This window comes from Pseudorasbora parva, chromosome 2 (genome assembly GCF_024679245.1).
Source record: "Pseudorasbora parva isolate DD20220531a chromosome 2, ASM2467924v1, whole genome shotgun sequence".
Taxonomy (NCBI): domain Eukaryota; kingdom Metazoa; phylum Chordata; class Actinopteri; order Cypriniformes; family Gobionidae; genus Pseudorasbora; species Pseudorasbora parva.
Genome location: NC_090173.1, coordinates 57,409,956 through 57,429,700, shown reverse-complemented (window position 1 = coordinate 57,429,700; position 19,745 = coordinate 57,409,956). Strand labels below are relative to the sequence as shown.

The 19,745-nt window shown below is 39.4% G+C and overlaps 1 protein-coding gene across 1 annotated transcript; it reads left to right on the top strand.

Annotated features, from left to right (window-relative positions):
• The first annotated feature begins 17,446 nt into the window (after positions 1 to 17,446).
• LOC137049239 (uncharacterized) lies at positions 17,447 to 19,206 on the top strand. The gene has a single exon (XM_067427730.1). The coding sequence runs from the start codon at positions 18,127 to 18,129 to the stop codon at positions 19,204 to 19,206; it is 1,080 nt and encodes a 359-aa protein (XP_067283831.1). The 5' UTR covers positions 17,447 to 18,126.
• The last annotated feature ends 539 nt before the right edge of the window (positions 19,207 to 19,745 follow it).

The following is a 19,745-nucleotide window of genomic DNA, read 5'->3' as shown; positions in this document are numbered from 1 at the left end:
AGATGCACTTTATTTCTGTCAGATGTCTACAGAATGTCTTTTTGAGAATTAACAGAGGTTTAGATGTTGATATTTTATTGAAAATAATGGTTTAATTTGAAGTCACCATTATGTTGATCAGTGTTTGCTTTGGTTGGACTCTTGACCCTTGACCTTTTATCTTGCTGCTGTAACTATTTGTTTTGGGGAGAACAGTAAGAGAAAATTGATGATGACAGATGATGTCGGTTTGCTGTTGATGATACAGTTGTCATCATCATATAGTGGCCTTAGTTGCTAATCATCAGTCATTACGGTTATTTGTCAAAAAAAAAAAAAAAAAAAATTTGAAAATGATTTTCCTTTAAACTAATGTATCTGTCAGGGGCGGAGCCAGAAATTGTAAATATTCTGGGTTTAGCCCAAATCTAGTTTGTCCAATAATTTGGCTTTAACCACTTTACTGACTTAAAAGGAATGTTGTAGTACTAGTCTGGAGTAAAGAAAATACAATTATTCGTTTTTCCCCACTGGATTTTGTAAAGCTATGTTGGGTGGACATCTGTCTCTCTAGGGACAAAACTGCAAAAAAGCGAACATTTCATCTGACCAGCCTCTCACTGCCATCAGCTTACATTCCGGAAGGGAAAACACAGCTGCCTACTTTCAAAAGGATAAGAAAATGCCTCTTCTAGTTCAAGAATCTACTTGCTGCACAAACTGCCACAGACTTTCACAACGGATTGCAGTTCTTGAAACAAAGTTTTTTGCGGAACTACCAAACCGGACGATTCACACAGCGGAGCTTCATCATGAACGCCATCTGGACACAGCTAGTGAGTCCCATAAATTTAGTGCTACTCAACAGATAGAGAAACAAGTAACTGATCAACACACAAATTGATGGAACAAAGACCCAAAGGCACTCAAGACATCAGATTGTCACGAGGTTCATATATTGCTGCAGTAGCATGCTCTACCCCAGACATAAGGATTGCAAACACTAGTTTGCCACCACACTAGGGTGTGGCCATAAACAGAGGGATGTTTTCAATGGTGTTATCTGATTTGCCTACGTCACAGTGTGTGGGGTTTAGGGGTGGCCTTTTACCCAATGCCACCCCTAAACCCCACACACAACACCACACTGTTTTCATTGCGTGATTTATAAACACACATCAGTTTGAAAACACCCACAAATTTAGAAATGCCCACTCATGTTCCACAGAGACTCTTGAGGGGCACGGTAGCGAGGTCTCTGTCCCACCTTCCTCGCTCCAGCACCATCACCTCAGGCAGCCCTCGCGGTCCTCATTCATCCGCGCTGCTCGACCTCCTCAGCACCACGATCCCCCTCAGTAGCGAGGGCCCTTCGACAGCATGTCCCTCCTTCCTCCCGGGTTTCGGCACCAGTGTAATACAGTTCTTAGATGGGAAGGAAGGAGGCGGGAACCGGCGAACGTTTCAAAAAACTCAAAATAAATAAACGAAACCGAAAGTAAAACCGCAAATACCCACAAAATATAACATGGGCAGCCCCTCAGGGACGACTGCCCACACAAACATAATAAAACTTAAACAAAACTCAACATAAAATCCAGGCCTGGTCCTCTCTCGTCTTCCGTTGCCGTCGCTCCTCCTTTTATGCTCCCGTCACATGGCCACGAGACGAGACCGGTGTGTCACGCAGCTGGTACTCATTACCACTAGTCACCGGCCCGCTCTCGCGGTCCCTCGCCCCGCTGCTTGCCACACCACATACACCATTAAAAAAACTAAATTATTTATTGCACTTAATGAACAAAATAAACAAATCATCTCAAACAGGAACATAAATACTTATAATGCAACACAAACATTACAATAAATAATATTTTAGAGAAATGTACTCCCTTCCCTCAAATACCAAACTATAAATCCTAAATTTCACCTCAGCCCTCTTGGCTAGGGTCATACGCCGTAATGCGGGCAATAGGCTTAAAAAAAAGCCGTTGTAGCTGATGGGGTGAGTGGGGGTTAGGTGCAGCTGTGGGGGTGGGTGCAGCTGATGGGGTGAGTGTAGGTGGGGGGTGGGGGGGGGTAGATGTACCTGGGGGGGAGAGTGAATAAATAGGATGGGTGTAAATGGGGGGAGTGTGGCAGAGGTAGCTTGGCAGGGCAGGTTGGAGGTGGTTGGCCTGCCCTCCAGAAATGGGGCCAGGAACCCCATCACGGCCATATATTTCCATGGCCGAGCTGATGATGCCCCAGTCCACTCCTCTTCCTCTCTTTCCTCTTTTCCATGGTGTACTGGTCCTTCAAGGTCTTCCACCATTTTGTACTACTTGCAGCCGACTCAAAGATGTTTGGGAGACGCCAATCTAGAGTGAGTGTCAGTAGTCAAGTATTGAGAACCCAAAAGCATGGATCAGCATCTAACACAATTTTTTTTAAATAAATAATCTTATTTCAGCAGAGTTTCTGTTCATCAAACTTTAAGGAGGAATCCAACATTAACCCCAAGATCTCTAACCAGCATTTTTTCCAGTTGGAGGACAAGTCTCTAAAACTACAGAGATCACTCGTTTCATCTTGCTTTAAGCTACATATTGATATGCACAAGAGCAAAGATGCTCTTCTTACTTAGAATTTTTGTCTTGTTTCTAGTCTAAATAGCTAAAAATTATTCAATCAAAATGCATTTACTAGATAAGTAAAATTACATGATATTTTTTCTTGTTTTCTTGAAAGTAAAATTCAAAACAAGCAAAATTATCTGCCAATGGGGTAAGAAAAACGATTATCTTGTTTCAGATTATTTATCTTAAACGGTCATGAAACCCCAAAACACTTTTTTTGAGATGTAAACAGATATGTATAGGCTGCACATCATTGAAAACACTAAGGGTACTCATTAATGGTATTCATATGTGAAAATAGTTATTTTTGCATTTTTCAGAGCGATTTCTGTCTTCCGGTTTGAAAAGCTTAGTCGGAGCAACGTCACAAATGCTGACGTCGGCGCGGGCTTTTCGGCCCAAGTATGGGCTGCTGGGCACATGCTGACGTCGACCGCTCCAAGCGATTCTCGATAAATATTCATGACATAAAGCTCATTCAGTCCAATCCCTGCGCTGTAGTAAGATAATTTAGTTAATATGCATGAGCCATTCACTTCTGTCAGGCTCGTCTTCCATCATTATTGTAGAGATATGGTGGGGAAGTTTTGGAAGCAGCGTGCGGAAAAGTCACGGAGGAAAGCTAGGCGTTGTGCTGATATGAAGTAACGTAAAGGGCGCCGAGCGAGCTGCCGGCTCCGTCTGTGGAACCCTTTGCTACAAAGGCTCGGTAAAGTAAAATTAACTTGAGGAATCGCACGCCGAACCTGCAAGCGTTGACTATCTAATTTATGTCAGGAGTGCAAAATAACCGATCTGTAGGCTAATGAACAAAAGCCACGTCCTCTCCGTTTTATTTGTGGTCACAGCCATGCACTAAACCGCATGGGTTCGGGCTCTTAGTGAAACAGTGTGCATATTTGGACAAATATAGATTTAGCTCCCGAGTGCAGCACGGATCGTCACGGCACCCCAGCGCGCGTCGCTCTGTGCTTCAGATGCGCGGTCGAGACTAGCCTCAAACCCCTTCGCTTTTACCCCGGATCTATAATTACACATCTCTGTCGTGGGTGGTTCACGTTCTCTTATCACGTCGGCGCTTTGTTCATCTTGCCAAACAGCGTGCATATTTGGACAAATATAGTTTTATCACGTTTGCAAAATATTTTGTCATGCAGAATAACATTTATTTTCATTTCTCACTGAATTATGCTGGTTTGAAGAGCTGAATGATTTGCGATCTCTGCTGCACGCCACTCATAGCTCTCTCATTGGCTGTACTCATCCCTCATTTAATCGCACTGTGGTAGCCTAAACTATGCCAACGTGAACCAAGAACATGTCTCAGAACCGCTGTAACTGCTGCTGTTGGTATCACTAATCTTAATGCACCCACTGACACTCCCTTATTTAGGCAAACCATTCCCTCTTTCCACACAATACCATCCCACCTTTTCACAGTCGACCACTCCCCTTTTAACAAACCTTTTCAAATCGAAGGTGTGAAAAAACAGCTGCAGCAGGGGGGTTTCATGACCCTTTAAACTTATGAAAAACTTTGAATTTGAAGTTTGAATCCCCCCCCCCCCCCCCACTGAAAACAAGAAGGAAAAAAAAGTAAAGTAAGAAGAGCATTTTTTGCAGTGCAATTGTCAGATCTGTCCTGAGTTGTTATTAGTATCCTCATCAGAACAGGGGTCTGCAGATTACCATTATATTACAACTCAACTGTTGAATTAACATTGTATTTTACACAGTGCAAACTCATAAAACCCACTAGGTACACCAACCAACTCTGCCACCTTCCTCCAGGCAGAACTGTTGTTCGTTGTTCCTATAGGACAACAAAGAGGGGTCATAAAGATTAGGAAATCCTGCAACCGCAACAATTAGTTTCTCTTCCATTTGCGCTACTCGGAACTAACGTTTTTTTTGTAGTAGGACCTCTATATAAGTGTGAAGGATGTCCCCCAGGCTCCATGTGCTCTACTCCTATTGGATTGTCGCGTCTCGTTCAACAGATTCATTTGCATAAAGATGGGATTTGGTAAGCTTTTTTGACATGCAGCATTTTCTCTAATGCAAGCGAAAAATCCCGGAATGCTATGCGGGCACGTTAGGAATAGGAATAAAGGGGAGCTCGGCACGACATAAGTGTTGCACGGACAAGTGGATCTGCACCGTCAAGGACCGATTTGAACGCAGAAATGACGGAAAGAGCCACAACATCACGCTTCAGTCGTGTCGCAAAAGTGGATCTCCACTGTCACTGCTGTCAGGACTTCAGGAAATCACAATGTTACCAAAGAAGTGTGTTTTTGACGGAGTGGTCCCAGCGATAAAGGTTCGGTCCTGCTTTGGAGGTGAGTAAAACTGCTTCAAATGTCTATGTTGTTGGCTATCGTCGCGTAAGTAAACATCAGTAAACAACACGATCGTGTTTATCGTTAGTTAATTTATCAATGGAGCATGCGATCTATGGTGTGTGTTTAAATACATTTATTTAGCTGACCACTATAGGTGTCAGTTTGTTTATTGTAAAACCACCCAAACATAAACCTAGCGTTCTCACAAAGCGTGCTTCGTCATTCAAATGCGCTAACGGTTACTCCATTGTTGTTCTCTGTATAACGTTACACTAGTTTGACGCGCAAAACCGTTTTGCTTGCTACTGCTAAGGTTTAGTCGCATACAATAGTCCATAAACCAAATCATGTCCTCATAAAATGCGAGTAAACACACAAATGTTGACAGGCCACTAAATACAGTACATACCACAGAGACGGACGTCCTGCTGTTGCTGTTTCTCCTGTTCAATTTATTTCAGCCTCCGGATCTGATTCTGGATCATATCTGTATTAGTTGAATCTGATTGATAGCCATGGTTTATTAGAGTAGCGTTTTCTTCTCCAAGCTTGAGGACGTCACCGCTCTGTGCGCTCGTCATTCTTAAGCTCCGCCCACACGATACGTCTCCAGCCGCTCGTTTTTTTCCGGAAAGACTCGGTACAGCCTATATTTATTTTATAAATATAATAAACTAAAGACTTTTCGGAGATATTAAGGATGCAATATTACTCGATAGGCACTCAAGATTGACATGAGATTGACTGAAACTGAGTGTTTCCCCCCCGAGTTTTTTCGAAAGCAGATCTTTACCAGATCTTGAGAGGACTTGAACGTCATACTTTCTCCAGTCTGCTCCTGGCTCTTCACATTTTTTGATTGCTTTGTTTACATGTTCATCGCTTTTATAGTTCGGCCACCAAGAGACAAACCATGACCACAACCATAACGTTGACAGTCTTTGTTGCCATAAATTCGACAAGTATAAACATCTGAAAAATAAATTGTTGCATACATTTACATATTTAAAAGATGATCCATAAGACACAATATTTGAAACACTTTTGACATTTTCCTTCATTAAATACATTTTTATTCTTAGATCAATTCTATTATCACAAGCATGGGTCAAAATGTCCAACTACTATGAACTCCGCATAAAGGTTACTGAAAATGTGTAAACTAAAATGGACAAAGCTACAAGTTAAGTCAATCAAATGCTCTCTTTTTAAAGAGTTTTCTTCTTTAGATCATTCAACACCATCTTCCCTCACGGATACCGTATCGCTTTCTTCAAGTGACAGTGATGGAATGTCAAAGCTGCCAATATTAAAAATACATAAATACATAAATAAAAATGTATAAATAAATATACATAGAAGAGCATTTATTTCTTCCTACATTTATTTGTGCGTAGGGTAATGAGGAGGGCGGGGTTTACCTCAGAGATAGCAATCGAGCTCAGAGTAGGCGAAAGTGAAGCGTTGAGGCCACAGTGACACCTTGTGGTGTGGCCGAAATACAATAAGTATAGCGTACTGATGTTGATACTGTATGTGATGAAGGACTTGGATATGTATATGGATAAAACCTTATCACGGATTTAGTCATAATCCCCTAACTGTAGCCTACTGTGTTGTAAAATGTCCTGGGCTAACATCGTAACTATGTGGACCCTTATTGGGCATATTCTTTTTGGTATCGCTCTATTTTTGTTTTTTGTTGTTATACTTAACAACCTTGTTATACTTAACACACACAGATTATATATATGGCGACAAATTAGTTAGCTAGTTTTATCTTTTCCTATTAGACATTAATGCCTTGTTTTTCCTTCTGATAGACTGGGACAGTGACCTTGCTTCTATGCTGTTGCTTTTCCAGCTCTTGCCACCCACAGCCTTCCAAAATAAGTCCAAGTGATGCAGTGGACACAATTTTGCACTTTCATAAGGTACATTATATGCCTCATTTGTTAATTGCATGAGGCAATTTTTTAGTTATATGCGACGGACTGGGGCTAAAAAACAGCCCTGGACTTTATCCCAAATAGGCCCATCATCCGGCCATTCGCCCCTAGCCGTGCACAACAGACACTGTACTGTGGTGTACTATGTACTACACTGTACTTGGCCCTCTTTTCTCTAACTTTTTCCCATCCACCTTTCTCCTTACGTGTTCTGCTAGCCATTCTTCCGCGATTTGATTCTGGAATCCGGGGATCAATCACAACCTGGCTAGTACCTCGACTCTTCTTCCTCAGGTTTTTTTTTTTTTTTTTTTTTGCATGTAGTAGTCAAATTATCTTATTAGTGTCCCTGCTGATGGCTGTTCATATTGTGTTATTAGTAGGCCTGTCACAATAACAAATTTTGCTGGACGATAAATTGACTAAGAAATTATTGCGATAAACAATATAATATTGTCATTCTGAGACCATTTTCATCTAAAATAGTGATTATGGCATTATTAGTGCAGGTACACCTTTTCAAAGATCAATAAACTTTTATTTCTAAAGACTATTTAACACTGAACACGGAAACATTTTAAATATTCACAATAAATGAACAAAACAACCAAAAACAATAAAAGCAAAAACACAAAAGCTCAGTGTTTTAACAAAAATGCACTTGAATAAAAACCAAAAATATTAAATAAAATGGATGAAAACTGCAACAGATGATTGTGTTTTAGGTGCATATTAGGGGCGGCACAGTTCACAAAACCCACGGTTCAGTGAATATCACTGTTTTAGGGTCACAGTGTTTGGTTCTGCACGATTCTTGTTTTTTTTCTTTTAATCATTAACACTCCAGAAATGTACTTTAGTATATTATATATAGCTTAGTTATCCACAATTTAGGATATAGAATAAAAAATAAATAAAAAATGTATTTCATGTATTCATGCACAAACTGAACTTGACCATCTCTGAGGAAAACTGGGTGAGATTTTGATACAGCAAGAGAGAAGAAATTGATGACATTCTTTTCATTTATTTGGAAAAAAAAGTATTGTTTATTGCTATCGCTAGAGGAACTCATGTGCCTTCTTACCACACAAAGATTGAACTGAAGAATTAACTTGCATTTATCAAACTGCCAACTTCAGTGTAGGTTTGCCTTGTAACTTGACGCGTCCACACGAGCGCAAGGGTGCGCGTGGCAAAAATAACGTCAACGCGAAGTGCATAAGACCGTCGCTTGGCGGTGTGTACATCAAATATTTTTTAAATATGCGTGCGGCTCCGCAACATAAGAAGCACGAGTTCCAGACGAATCTGGCCGAGCATGACGTCTCATTACGCCGCACCCAGTCTGCGTGTCGAGATTAAACATCTCCCCAAACGGACAAGGCGCGCGCTCCGTCAGCGAGAGAGACATGGAAAACAAACAAGCATGCAAATGGGAATTATCGCGGCCGGAACAATGACCGAGCTCATTATTTTTATCATTGACTATCGTGACTGTTAAGTTAAACTTGAAATTTCAAAATGATCATCATTGTCAAATGAAGTAAGCCTATCAGATACAATGAGTTTGAATGTGAGATCCGAATGAATGGATGCTATTGGTTGTGAGCACAGTGCAACCTGGAAGAAACAAGGAAGCTGATTGGCCATTGAAACGGTGATGTCACATAGAACCAGGTGTGTCTGTGATTACCAGCATATAGAGGGATCTTTGTTTGCAAGGTGGATGTGCCTCTCTTACCCAAGTTGGTAAGGAAGTTTGGAGTAAACTACATGTTGAGTTTATTCAAGGACTGCTGGGAAAAGCCACAATGTGTTCATCAACTTTGAGAAACTACTGGTTATTAAGCTAAACATCTGAAATAAGCACTGAAAACAAGCAAAACTAGATCAAGATATTGCTGTTTTATCTTCAATAAATTGCTTCAGTGATGAAGATTCAGTTGTTTTGAGTTAATCCATGCACACTCTGAAGTTGATTGAAGCCTTTTTCAAGTTTGGGCATAAATTGAGGCTGAAAATCCCTGATAACTTGACACTTAATAACCAAAGAAGATAAAAGGCTTCTGATGGTGCAAAGGACAAGAATCAACTTTGTCAACACAAGTAATCAGTAAATTAACTGACCTGTTTAAGAGCTATCATTTGACTTGAAAGTAAGATGGCAGAAGAGACTTTGGGGAAAACAGTGGACCAACTTAAGAGAGAGAGAACCACTGCAAAGATGTGTCTTACAAAGCAAGCCAATTTCCTCAGTCCAGACTCAAGCCAAATGATTGAATCAGAACTCAGAAAGGAATTCCAGAAATTCTCTTCTTTTGCAAGAGCACTTTATAATGCAAATGATGACTAAAAGATGGGATTCCTGGTAGAGCTGGAAGCTAAAGCAAAGAGTGATGAGAAAGTGGAGCTTGAAATGCACCAGGTAGCAGATATTGAGAAGACTGTTAGTGATTGTGAAACAAAGCTTGAAGCGGTGCGAAAAATTGTCCAAATTATTCTGTGGCAGAGGTATGGCCAAGAAGAATTAACTGGTGCAGTCCATGAAGCTGAGAGAGCTTGTGACCATTCTGATTCAATACCGGTTGCTGGGGTCAATTGTGAAGCATATGAAGTTCATCTAATTCACTTGGAAAAGCTTGTGAGTAAAGCAGTCAAAACTCTATCCAGCTGGGAGCGATGGATTCCTACATCAGAGAAAAAGGATTTTGAGAGCAGAGTAAAGCAGTTAAAAGTACAACATAATAGACTTATTTCAAGAAACAGTGAGTTTATTATTGCACGTAATGCTGAAAGAAGGTCTCAATTTGCAAGTCCTATAGGCTCAAGCACAGCTCTCCAAACTATGCCAATAATGCCAGTTGTGAGAATAAAACCAACTAGTTTGCCTAAATGTAGTGGTTTCAAGAGAGATTTCTTCCGTTGGAAGAAGGATTTGGAAAGTTTGCAGAAACAAGGAGAACCAACTGGATCAGTAGAGGTCAAGAAAATCCAGCTCCTGGACAGTTTGGATGATAGAATGACTAAGGACCTGAGGCTGTCAAGTTATAGCAGTGCTGAGGATGTGTTTAGAGTGCTGGAAAATCGATTTGGCAACAAAGTAACAATCGCCATGGAAATTATTGAAGAACTTGAACGAATTCCTGCTGTAAAGGGCAATCAACCCAGAAAAGTGATAGACCTGATCCAGACTGTTGAAAAAGCTCTATCTGACCTGACAGACCTTGGGAACACTGGTGCAATCAAGAACCCTCTTGTAATCAAGTCTATTGAGAGCAAGCTGCCTGAATTTGTAAAAAGAGACTGGCTTATCTACATGATTGACCCTGATAATGGTGTAACTCCAGAGAATCACTTTGACTTCCTGTTGAAGTTTTTAAGGAAACAGGAAGAAGTCCTTGAGAAACTCGAACAGCTCAGAATCACAGATAAGGTAGAAAGGCAAGATAAATCGGAAAATAGGTTTGAAAGAAGGTATGCATCTACAAGAACCACAAAGAAAAATTCTGATGGTGGATGCTCTTTGTGTGGAGCTGAAAGTCATAAAGACAAGATCCTCTTCTGTAAAAAGTTTAAGGAGTTAAAGTTAGCTGAAAAGAAAGCTGCTCTGAGAAAGACTGGAGCATGCAGGAAGTGCCTTGGACATCATTAGAGTAATGCTGACTGCAGAGAGACATTCTTGTGTAAAAATAGAGACTATAAGAAAGAAAATGCCTCTGATCATCATTATTTCCTCTGTCCAAAAAGAGAATCTATGAATGGCAGTGAATAAGGGTCTCTAAATGACTGTAGGAAGGTGAATGTGCTAACAGCAGAGCAAGAGGAGTTTTTGGCAGAACTTTCCCCAGAGCTGGCTGAGCGATGCAGGAGTGCCTTCACCAACAAAGCCGCAACAGTGTCTTGCACTGGAAAAACCCAGGTCGGACTTTTAAAGAAAAGCGGAGTACTAGAAATGAAAGCTTTACCATAAGTTCTGCCGGGAAGACTTAATTGTTACGTCACTTCAACTTCTATCTATCCAATCACATTCAGGTCAGCCTCTGCCTTCGTCTTCAGGCAGGATATGCAGAGTCCATACCCTCTGATTGCGAGCTACGGACGGGGCCTATGACAAAGTACTTTATTGCTTGCTGGGTTGTTAATAAATGGATTATTGTCACAGTATTTATTCTCCCGAGTCTTTCTGACAGAACTACCGGTTATCATGATGCTCATGGAAGTTACAGCAAATGCGGGGCAGAAGATTGATACTTTAGTAGACCATGCATCACATACCAACTATATAACCCACAGGGCTGCAGAAAGGTTGAGGTTAAGGAGCGAAGATGTCACTCTGATAGTGCATGGAGTTGCTGGAATGGCCATCAAGGTGAAAACCAAGCGATACCTTCTTAGAGTCAGAGTTAAGACTGATGAGGATAAAGAAAGGGCACATGAGCTACTCTGTTATGGCTTGGATGAAATTGCGAAAGTGCACAAAATCATTAAACCTAAGCAATTGCAGAGATTCTTCCCAGAAGTCAAGCTTGAAGAGCTGATAAGACCTAAGAAGATTGAACTGCTTATTAGCCACCGCAAAGGGCGATTATCCCCACAAAGAGTGAAGGTTGTGGGGGATCTTGTCTTATGGATCTTGTCTTAATACAGCTCAGAAGGGTATTGAGAGTTGCTAGACGACACTCGCGGGCAGATTACATTTGCTGCCGCTTGGGTGCATCTAGATTTCTAGGCTAATACTGCTTGTTTTCAGACACTGATTTTCAGGTGTAATGGTTTACCCAAAGTGAAAAATAAACACAAACTCCAAAAACAATTGCTTCATAATAGTTATTTACTGCAAGAAGCACATTTGTATTTGTCTTCTGTAGATGGATTGCCCACACACCATGTGGAACCAGAGCCCACAGTAGTCACGGGAAATCTGTAAAAACATAAGAAAAAATATTATTGTTATTATTATTTAGTGTATGCAACACCAACTAAAAATGCAGCTATAGTTACCCATTGGATATCTCCATCTGCATCTTTTGCATCATCATCTGCACCCCCTTTTGCATCATCTTCTGCATCTTCAAAGATTTCTTCCTCCCCACAAGTGTCACAGATCACTTAGGTCATCTATGAGGTACAGTACAACACTAATGAAAGTGATGCACATCAAAAAGAATAGGTCAATAACAGTCAAGAGCTTATAAAGCCATACCAGATTGGGGGAGCAAAAATAAAACAATCTCCATTCTGTATTGGGTTACATCTTGTGACCTGTTGGAGAAGTCAACTGCAGTGTTTTGCAGAATGTGTTAAGGAAGTAACCACAAAAATAAAACCACTGCAAGGTATCATACCATTTTAATGAACATTATTTTCTGCTATTTAAAAAAAACAAAATACAAAACAAAAAACAAAACAGCTTTAAAGCGAATACACCACATGACATAACATCACTCTGAAGTGGGTGAGGCAGGCTTTCACACACCCATTGTGAAGCTGAAATGCCATTTTCTGTCATCAGGGCTCTACAAACAAGATACAAGCTTTTTTCAAGAATACATCATTTCACAATAACACTACATCTGACTGTGGTGCAAAAATACCTTGTTGTCTCCAAACACCTTTTCTTCTTGATGTTGGACTCTCCCATTGAGTCAAGCAAAATGGATTTTTTTAGATGGGTATACAGCCTAAATAAAATGCAAAAAATATCCAGATACAGGACACGACGACAACAGGAATATTGGAGAATATCAACAGGAAAACTATTCACTACCACAAATACTTAAAACTAGGAACCAGTGGTGGCCCTTGTTCACACTGCCAACTATTATCTCATAGTTTGCTGGGTCCACCTGAAAGAAAATGTGATGCATATACCTTGCTCCCTAAGCCTTGAGTTATGTACCAATAACACAAATGAATGTTCACACAGTTCCAAACAAAGATGGATATTAACACCAATAATAAAATGCAAAATAAAATAAAATTTACAGAAAAACTTGAGCCGTCGATACTTTTTCTTCCACATGTCGGTCATGGCTGCAAGTCTTTATAAAATAATTTATACGGTCTCACTCTGGACAGCAGTACATAGCTGTTGTTTCCAGCCCAGGCACTTTTGATATCTACAGATGTTAACCAAAAAGAGCATTGCACCTACCACCATACAAATATATTAGAATTCAGACTAATATGGAGCTTTTCTAAGATCTGACTTTACATCACTTACAGCTATGCACAGTGTCTGTGTTGTCAGCTGGTACAACTGAAGTGGTGTGGGACACAGGTGAGGAACGTGGCATTTCCAGTGTTGAGTTTTTTTACCAGTCCAGTGGAGACAGGGGAGAGGAAATGGTAGATTGTGTGGATGTAGGTGATCGTGGGGGCTGGTTTTCTTGTGACTTAGTGATGGTGAGGTCTACAGGTGGGAGTGAATGGCATGGTCCAGTTTCTTTGTGTGATCTTTTATGTTGTGATTCTTGGGTAATTCTGTGGGGGGTAACACTTTACTTGAAGGGGTGTGCATAAGACTGACATGACACCTTCATAATCATGACATGACACGTGTCATGAATATGAAGGAGTTTTTATGCATGTTTATAACAACTGTCATTAAGTGTCATTCGCTTAATTATGTCATTTTTAATGCAATGATGACATTTCAGAGTTGTCTTTATTATGACAACTTGACATAAACCAATACATCATAACCTGTCAGTGTCTTTGTCATGACAACTTGACATTACCAAGACAACATAACCTGTCATAAACAGTCATGAAATGACATAGCTGATTAATTATAAAATGTAAGAAACTACTTAGATTTTTGGGTTTACATTACATTAGTTGCTAGGCAACGTGGGGGAGAGGACGCTGGCGTTGTCTGTTCGCCACTTCTCCACCCACAAATCATGTTAACTTTACTATTAAATTAAATTTTATTTTATTTTCTTATGTTTGTGACTAGTCTAACAGTCAGAGCTACAATTGGGACTGTTGCTGATTGCTGGCAGCCACTGAGAGGACGTTGTTCTTCTGTTTTTGTTTGAATTTGCGGTTGGTTCTGGTTTGAAGGACATTTGATGTTGCTCGCTGCGGCTGCTCTCTCTTCTGGGTGTCGGCTACTCACTGGTGGTCTCCCTCAGGTTTGAACTGCGTGGTGGCTGAAGTTTACACCAGGCTAGCGTCATCAGCGTCCGGCATGATGTTGAGATGTAATTTTTACTTGTTATTCATGTATTGTTATTTTTTCCCTTTGTTGCACTTTGAGATTCTTCGGAATGAAAAGTGCGTTATAAATAAAATCTATTATTATTATTATTATTATTATTATTATTAAACTGTCATGTGGTTGGTTTTGACGTTGCCTGTCATTAGGCTATTATAATGTCATGATTTTTTTATAAATTTAATTTGTCATTTACATGTCATTAAGTGTCAATACTCTGTCAAATTATTTTATAACATTGTCATGAATATATTTCTTGACCTAAACTACAGTGGTACAAGTTGAATTTGTCATTAACATGTCATTAAGTGTCAATACTGTGTCAAATTATTTCATAACATTGTCATGAATATATTTCTTGACCTAAACTACAGTGGTACAAGTTGAATTTGTCATTAACATGTCATTAAGTGTCAATACTCTGTCAAATTATTTTATAACAGTGTCATGAATATTTAGCTTGACCTGAAATATGGCATCATAGAGGAAATCGTACAGAGTCATTAAAAACTATTAATATAACTCAAAATGATAGAGTGGCATAGACATATACACCTATATGATGATGTCTATGGTGGCACCACTGGTTATTTGTACGCTGTAACAGTTGTTGGCAGAGCCTCAGTCAGGTTAGTTTGTTTAGGTGTTTAATGTCAATTTAGTCTGCGGTAAGTAAAAACAATTCACAACAACGTTATTTTGGGTTTAATATACTTTATTTAAACTTTCGCTCACTCTTTAACGAATAGTTTGAGTTTATTCTTACCATTTCTTTGTTTGTCTGGTTATGGCGGAGTCCCGTGTGCACCGTCAAAAGGGGTTCGGTCGGAAACGTTGGCCCTATATATAATGTTCCGGCCTAGGCTCTCGTCGCAACCATTCATTGTTCAGCCCCGGGGTGGGGCTCTAAAGACTATTCCTCTTATTTTTATACATCGGAAGATAATTTATAAAGTGAAGTCATTTGACAAAGTGTTATTTTTCTGTGTTTGTTGATGTGTGTGTATATATATATATATATATATATATATATATATATATATATATATATATATATATATATATATATATATATATATATATATATATATATATATATATATATATGTTTATTTTGTGTAATGGCCATTATTTGTGTACGTGTTTTCCCCTTTTTGCGTTAATTGGTGCTGGTCACCTGTGTATAAATTCTTGCCTTGTGTTTTTAAGAGTCAGTTCTGTGAGAGAGCAGGTCTTAAAAATTAAATGATTGATTTTATTTCTCGAACTCCTTTTCATATTTTTAAGACATTTGAAATTGTCTATTATCTAACCTTCTGTTGAAGCTGGCGGAGGAAACTTAAAAAATAAAATAAAACATGAACTGAAAAATATTAATGATGCTGATATTATAAAATTATTTGACAGCGTATTAACACCTAATTACATTTTAATGACAAATTAAACTTGTGCCACTGAATTTTTTTTATGACATTATAATGGCCTCAGTCAACATCAAAACCAACCACATGACAGTTTAAGGTTAACCCTATAAGCTAAGTAAGTTTCTTAAATTTGATAATCTGTTATGTCATGTTTATGACAGGTTATGTTGTCTTGGTAATGTCAAGTTGTCATGACAAAGACACTGACAGGTTATAATGTATTGGTTTATGTCAAGTTGTCATAACAAAGACAACTCCAAAATGTCATCATTGCATTAAAAATGACATAATTAAGCGAATGACACTTAATGACAGTTGTCATAAACATGCATAAAAACTCCTTCATATTCATGACACGTGTCATGTCATGATTATGAAGGTGTCATGTCAGTCTTATGCACACCCCTTCAAGTAAAGTGTTACCCTGTGGGGTTTCCGGGGGGTGTCTTCTTTAAATGGTTTGAGGTGATCGGTGTTGATATTGGGGAATATCTTCCCTTTTTCATCCCTTAATTTGGCACTTTCTTTCCCAACATGAGTTATTTCATTATATTCCCAACCAGCTGCGCTCAAGCGTGCCCCTTTCCTTTGCTGGGACCTTATGTTTTTTCTTAGGACCTTCTGGCCTACAGAGAATGGTGCCTGATTTACCACCTTCTGTGTCCTGTCCTGTTTTTTTTTAAACGTTTTTTTTACAATGTTGTCCATTTTCTCATTAAGAGAAATGGCCTTAGATATTGTGTCCTCTGCAATGACAGATTCCACTGTGCTGTTGATCTTTTCAGAAACAATATTGAACATTGAAATAATTTCATTAACTTTTAATTTATACTATATGATAAATATGGAACATGTCAATTATAGCATATACCCCATATGTCTCAGGAACCTCACAGGGATATCTTGCCTCCATGCCAGACATTAAGAAAAACGGTGAGTACCTAGTTGTCAGCTGTGTCTTGGTTCTAAGACCAAACATTACCGCATCTAGGTACTCGTCCCATTTTTCAGGCCTCGTATCCACTAGTTTACATAGGGCTCTAGAGTCAGAACCAAAATAAGTTGAAAGTTATGAGTAACCAGTTACAAAAACAACAATATTTCCTTGAATATCGCACACCCACAAAGCAACCTGTTAATGAAGATTTACCTCTGAATGGTTCCATTTAATTTTACCACAAGCCCATTTGTTTGTGGATGGCATGGGGCACAGAGGCTTCTCTCCACACTGAGGAAGGTGCATAGTTCTTCATTGATCTGTTTGCAAAACATATATTAAAAATTAATTTAAATTGATTAGAATCATAAATGTGCGCAAATCATAATCCAACAAATCTTATGAACATGACATTTCTCATGCATACTTAATTTGGTTCATTCAACAAACTACAAACCTGGTTCACAAACTCAGTGGCTGCGTTCGGAACCGCATACTCATTGAGTAGGTACTCAATTTCAATAAGTACTTAATTAACGAGCGCAAAAAAAGTAGGTACTATATATCCAAATCTCGTTAAGTACGAATGCGATCCGCACTTAATGCGCCATATTGACGTTATCATGTGACCCATGACGATAACACAAGCGCACCAATTGGTTTGACAAGTATAATTCATCTATCTATATTGGTTTAAACTTTTTCTTTTTGTATAAAACATTTCTGCCCATTTATTTTGTGATTTTAGTAAAAGCAATAAATATTTACCCTACTAATCTGACAGTTTTGTCCTTTTTTATCCTTGCGAAAACCCAAAATTGTGATCTCTTGAACATTTTAATTTCTTTATTTTATATGCCAAAGATTTCCTCCACAAGCAAAAGTGGCCTAAATCGCTAAATCTTTATATTTTCCTTTTTTAGTTAAATTTAACTTCTCATCACTTCAACAAATATATATTGCATTATGAATTATTCAGATATTTAACCTTGTTATTGTGCTTTTTTTTTCTCTGTGAATAATGTATGCAAACCCATGGTATTTTTTAAATATTATTATTGTTAAAGATAAAACCATTTAATTATGAAACTATAAAAGAAATGAGTGTCAGGTGCACTAACACCTGATTGCATCAGTAACTCCATAAGCCTACCTACTGCGATTTTTATCCCTTTGCAATGGTTGGAATGTCAGCACAAACGAGACAAATATCTGCACAAAGACGTCGGGCAGCTGCTCGAAGATATCGCCTTCGGAGAAGATTGTTGATTTTATCCTCGGAAAATGTAAGTATCACTACTTCATTTCAATTACCCCAGGTTGAATTGCGTTGTAAATTAACCAGCCCCAACATTTATAATAATGTAAAATGACCAGTACTTAATTGTATGACATTTTCTTACTGCAAATGTCTATTTCAGTACAACAAAGAAAATGTAATTTGTTTTGTAAAATTTTGTAGTTATGAATGGATACACACTAGACAAAAACAGCTGATATGAATTCATATTTTCAGTCAAGCATGAATTAATAGTTTTTATTGTATTCTAGTTTTATGTACTGACAAAAATAGGACATTAATAAATTAAATGAACAATAGTAACTATCACAAATAAACAAAACTCAAAACATGAAACAACTTTATTAAAATGTATTTTTCTAACAAACTATCACATTTGCAGGTGCTGAACACCACATCCTACTGCCATCTCAACCGAGCTGTACCAATTCTGCAGCTTTATTTTGATGAAGCAGCTGACCACCGTCAACACCTTCGCCTGTCTTTGCCATCCATCATGTCCCTCATTGCTGCAGTCAGACTGGAAACTGACCATGGATGGGAGCGGGACATCGAGGTGCTTGTGTTCCTCTTCTGGCTGGCCCATGCAGCATCATACAGGGTGGTGTCACAGACCTTCGATATCCCCAAGACCTCTGTGCATGACATTGTGCACAGAGTGAGCAAGGCCATCATGGGAATTTTGAGGAGAGTGATTTATTTTCCAACCGGAGATGACCTGGAGGCAGTGGGAGCAGGATTTGCACAGCTGGCTGGGTCACCAGCTTTCAGCAGAGCAGTTGGTGCCATAGATGGCTGTCATGTCCGAATAAAGCCTCTAGCAAATAACTCCCACTGTTACTTCAACAGGAAGTTATTTCATTCCATCCAACTCCAGGCCATCACTGATCACTGTGGGAAATTCCTTGATGTCTTTGTGGGGTATCCTGGGTCTGTTCATGATGCCAGGGTGCTGAGGAACAGCCCTGTGTATACTGGAAGCCTGTATCCACCTGCAGGCAAGTGCATACTTGGTGATGGTGGCTATCCTTGCCTGGGTGCACCCGTCTGTCTCATCACCCCATACAGAGAGCCTGTGCAGAACCCCGTGCAGGCTCGTTTCAACAGCAAGCACTCCCGTGCACGAAGCATAGTAGAGCGAGCTTTTGGCATGATGAAGACCCGTTGGCGCTCCATTTTCTTCAAGGCCTTAGAGGTGAGCCCTGCCTTTGTGCCTGAAGTGATCACGTGCTGCGTTGTTCTTCACAATCTCGCTCTACTCAATGGGGACATCATTGAGGCAGAGGATGAGGAAGACCTTGATGACGGACCCCCTGAACCCCACATCCTTGAAGCAAGAGTGGGAGAACATGTGCGGGACAATCTGGCTGCTGCTGTGTCCGCTCCAAACATCAATGTGCCAGCTCTCCATGAGCACGATTACCTGTGAAACACATAATAAAACATTTTACAGTTCATGTTGTCAGTAGGGATGGCTGACGCGAACCTGACGTTTCGACACTGTGTCGAGATCCCGAAGCGCAGATGTTTCGAATTGCTGCTCCGAGCTGTGATTCGACACACCCATGTCACTTGACAACCGCTAAACGAAGCACTGAAGTGTTTCATCAGGTGCGCCTGTCGAAACTGTTTTGATTAAAAGGGGCGGGAACAAACCACACAGTCACACATCTGAATGAACCTCATTCCCCACAGTTTAAAAGTGAAGATAATCCATCTTCACCTCATGGGTTTTGAGAAAATACATTTTGTGATATAAGTGAGATTTGTGCACTTTGGTTAGTTATATTTAAGCTAGATTTAAATGAGATATATTGACTGATAGGTATAGACCGCGACAGATAGTTAGGATAGATAAAGGCTAGTGACACATTCATATAGGCTACGTTAGACTTATAGATATATAATATAGAATATATAGATTTAGAAGATATTCTTAAGTGATATATATATATAGATAGTCTAGAT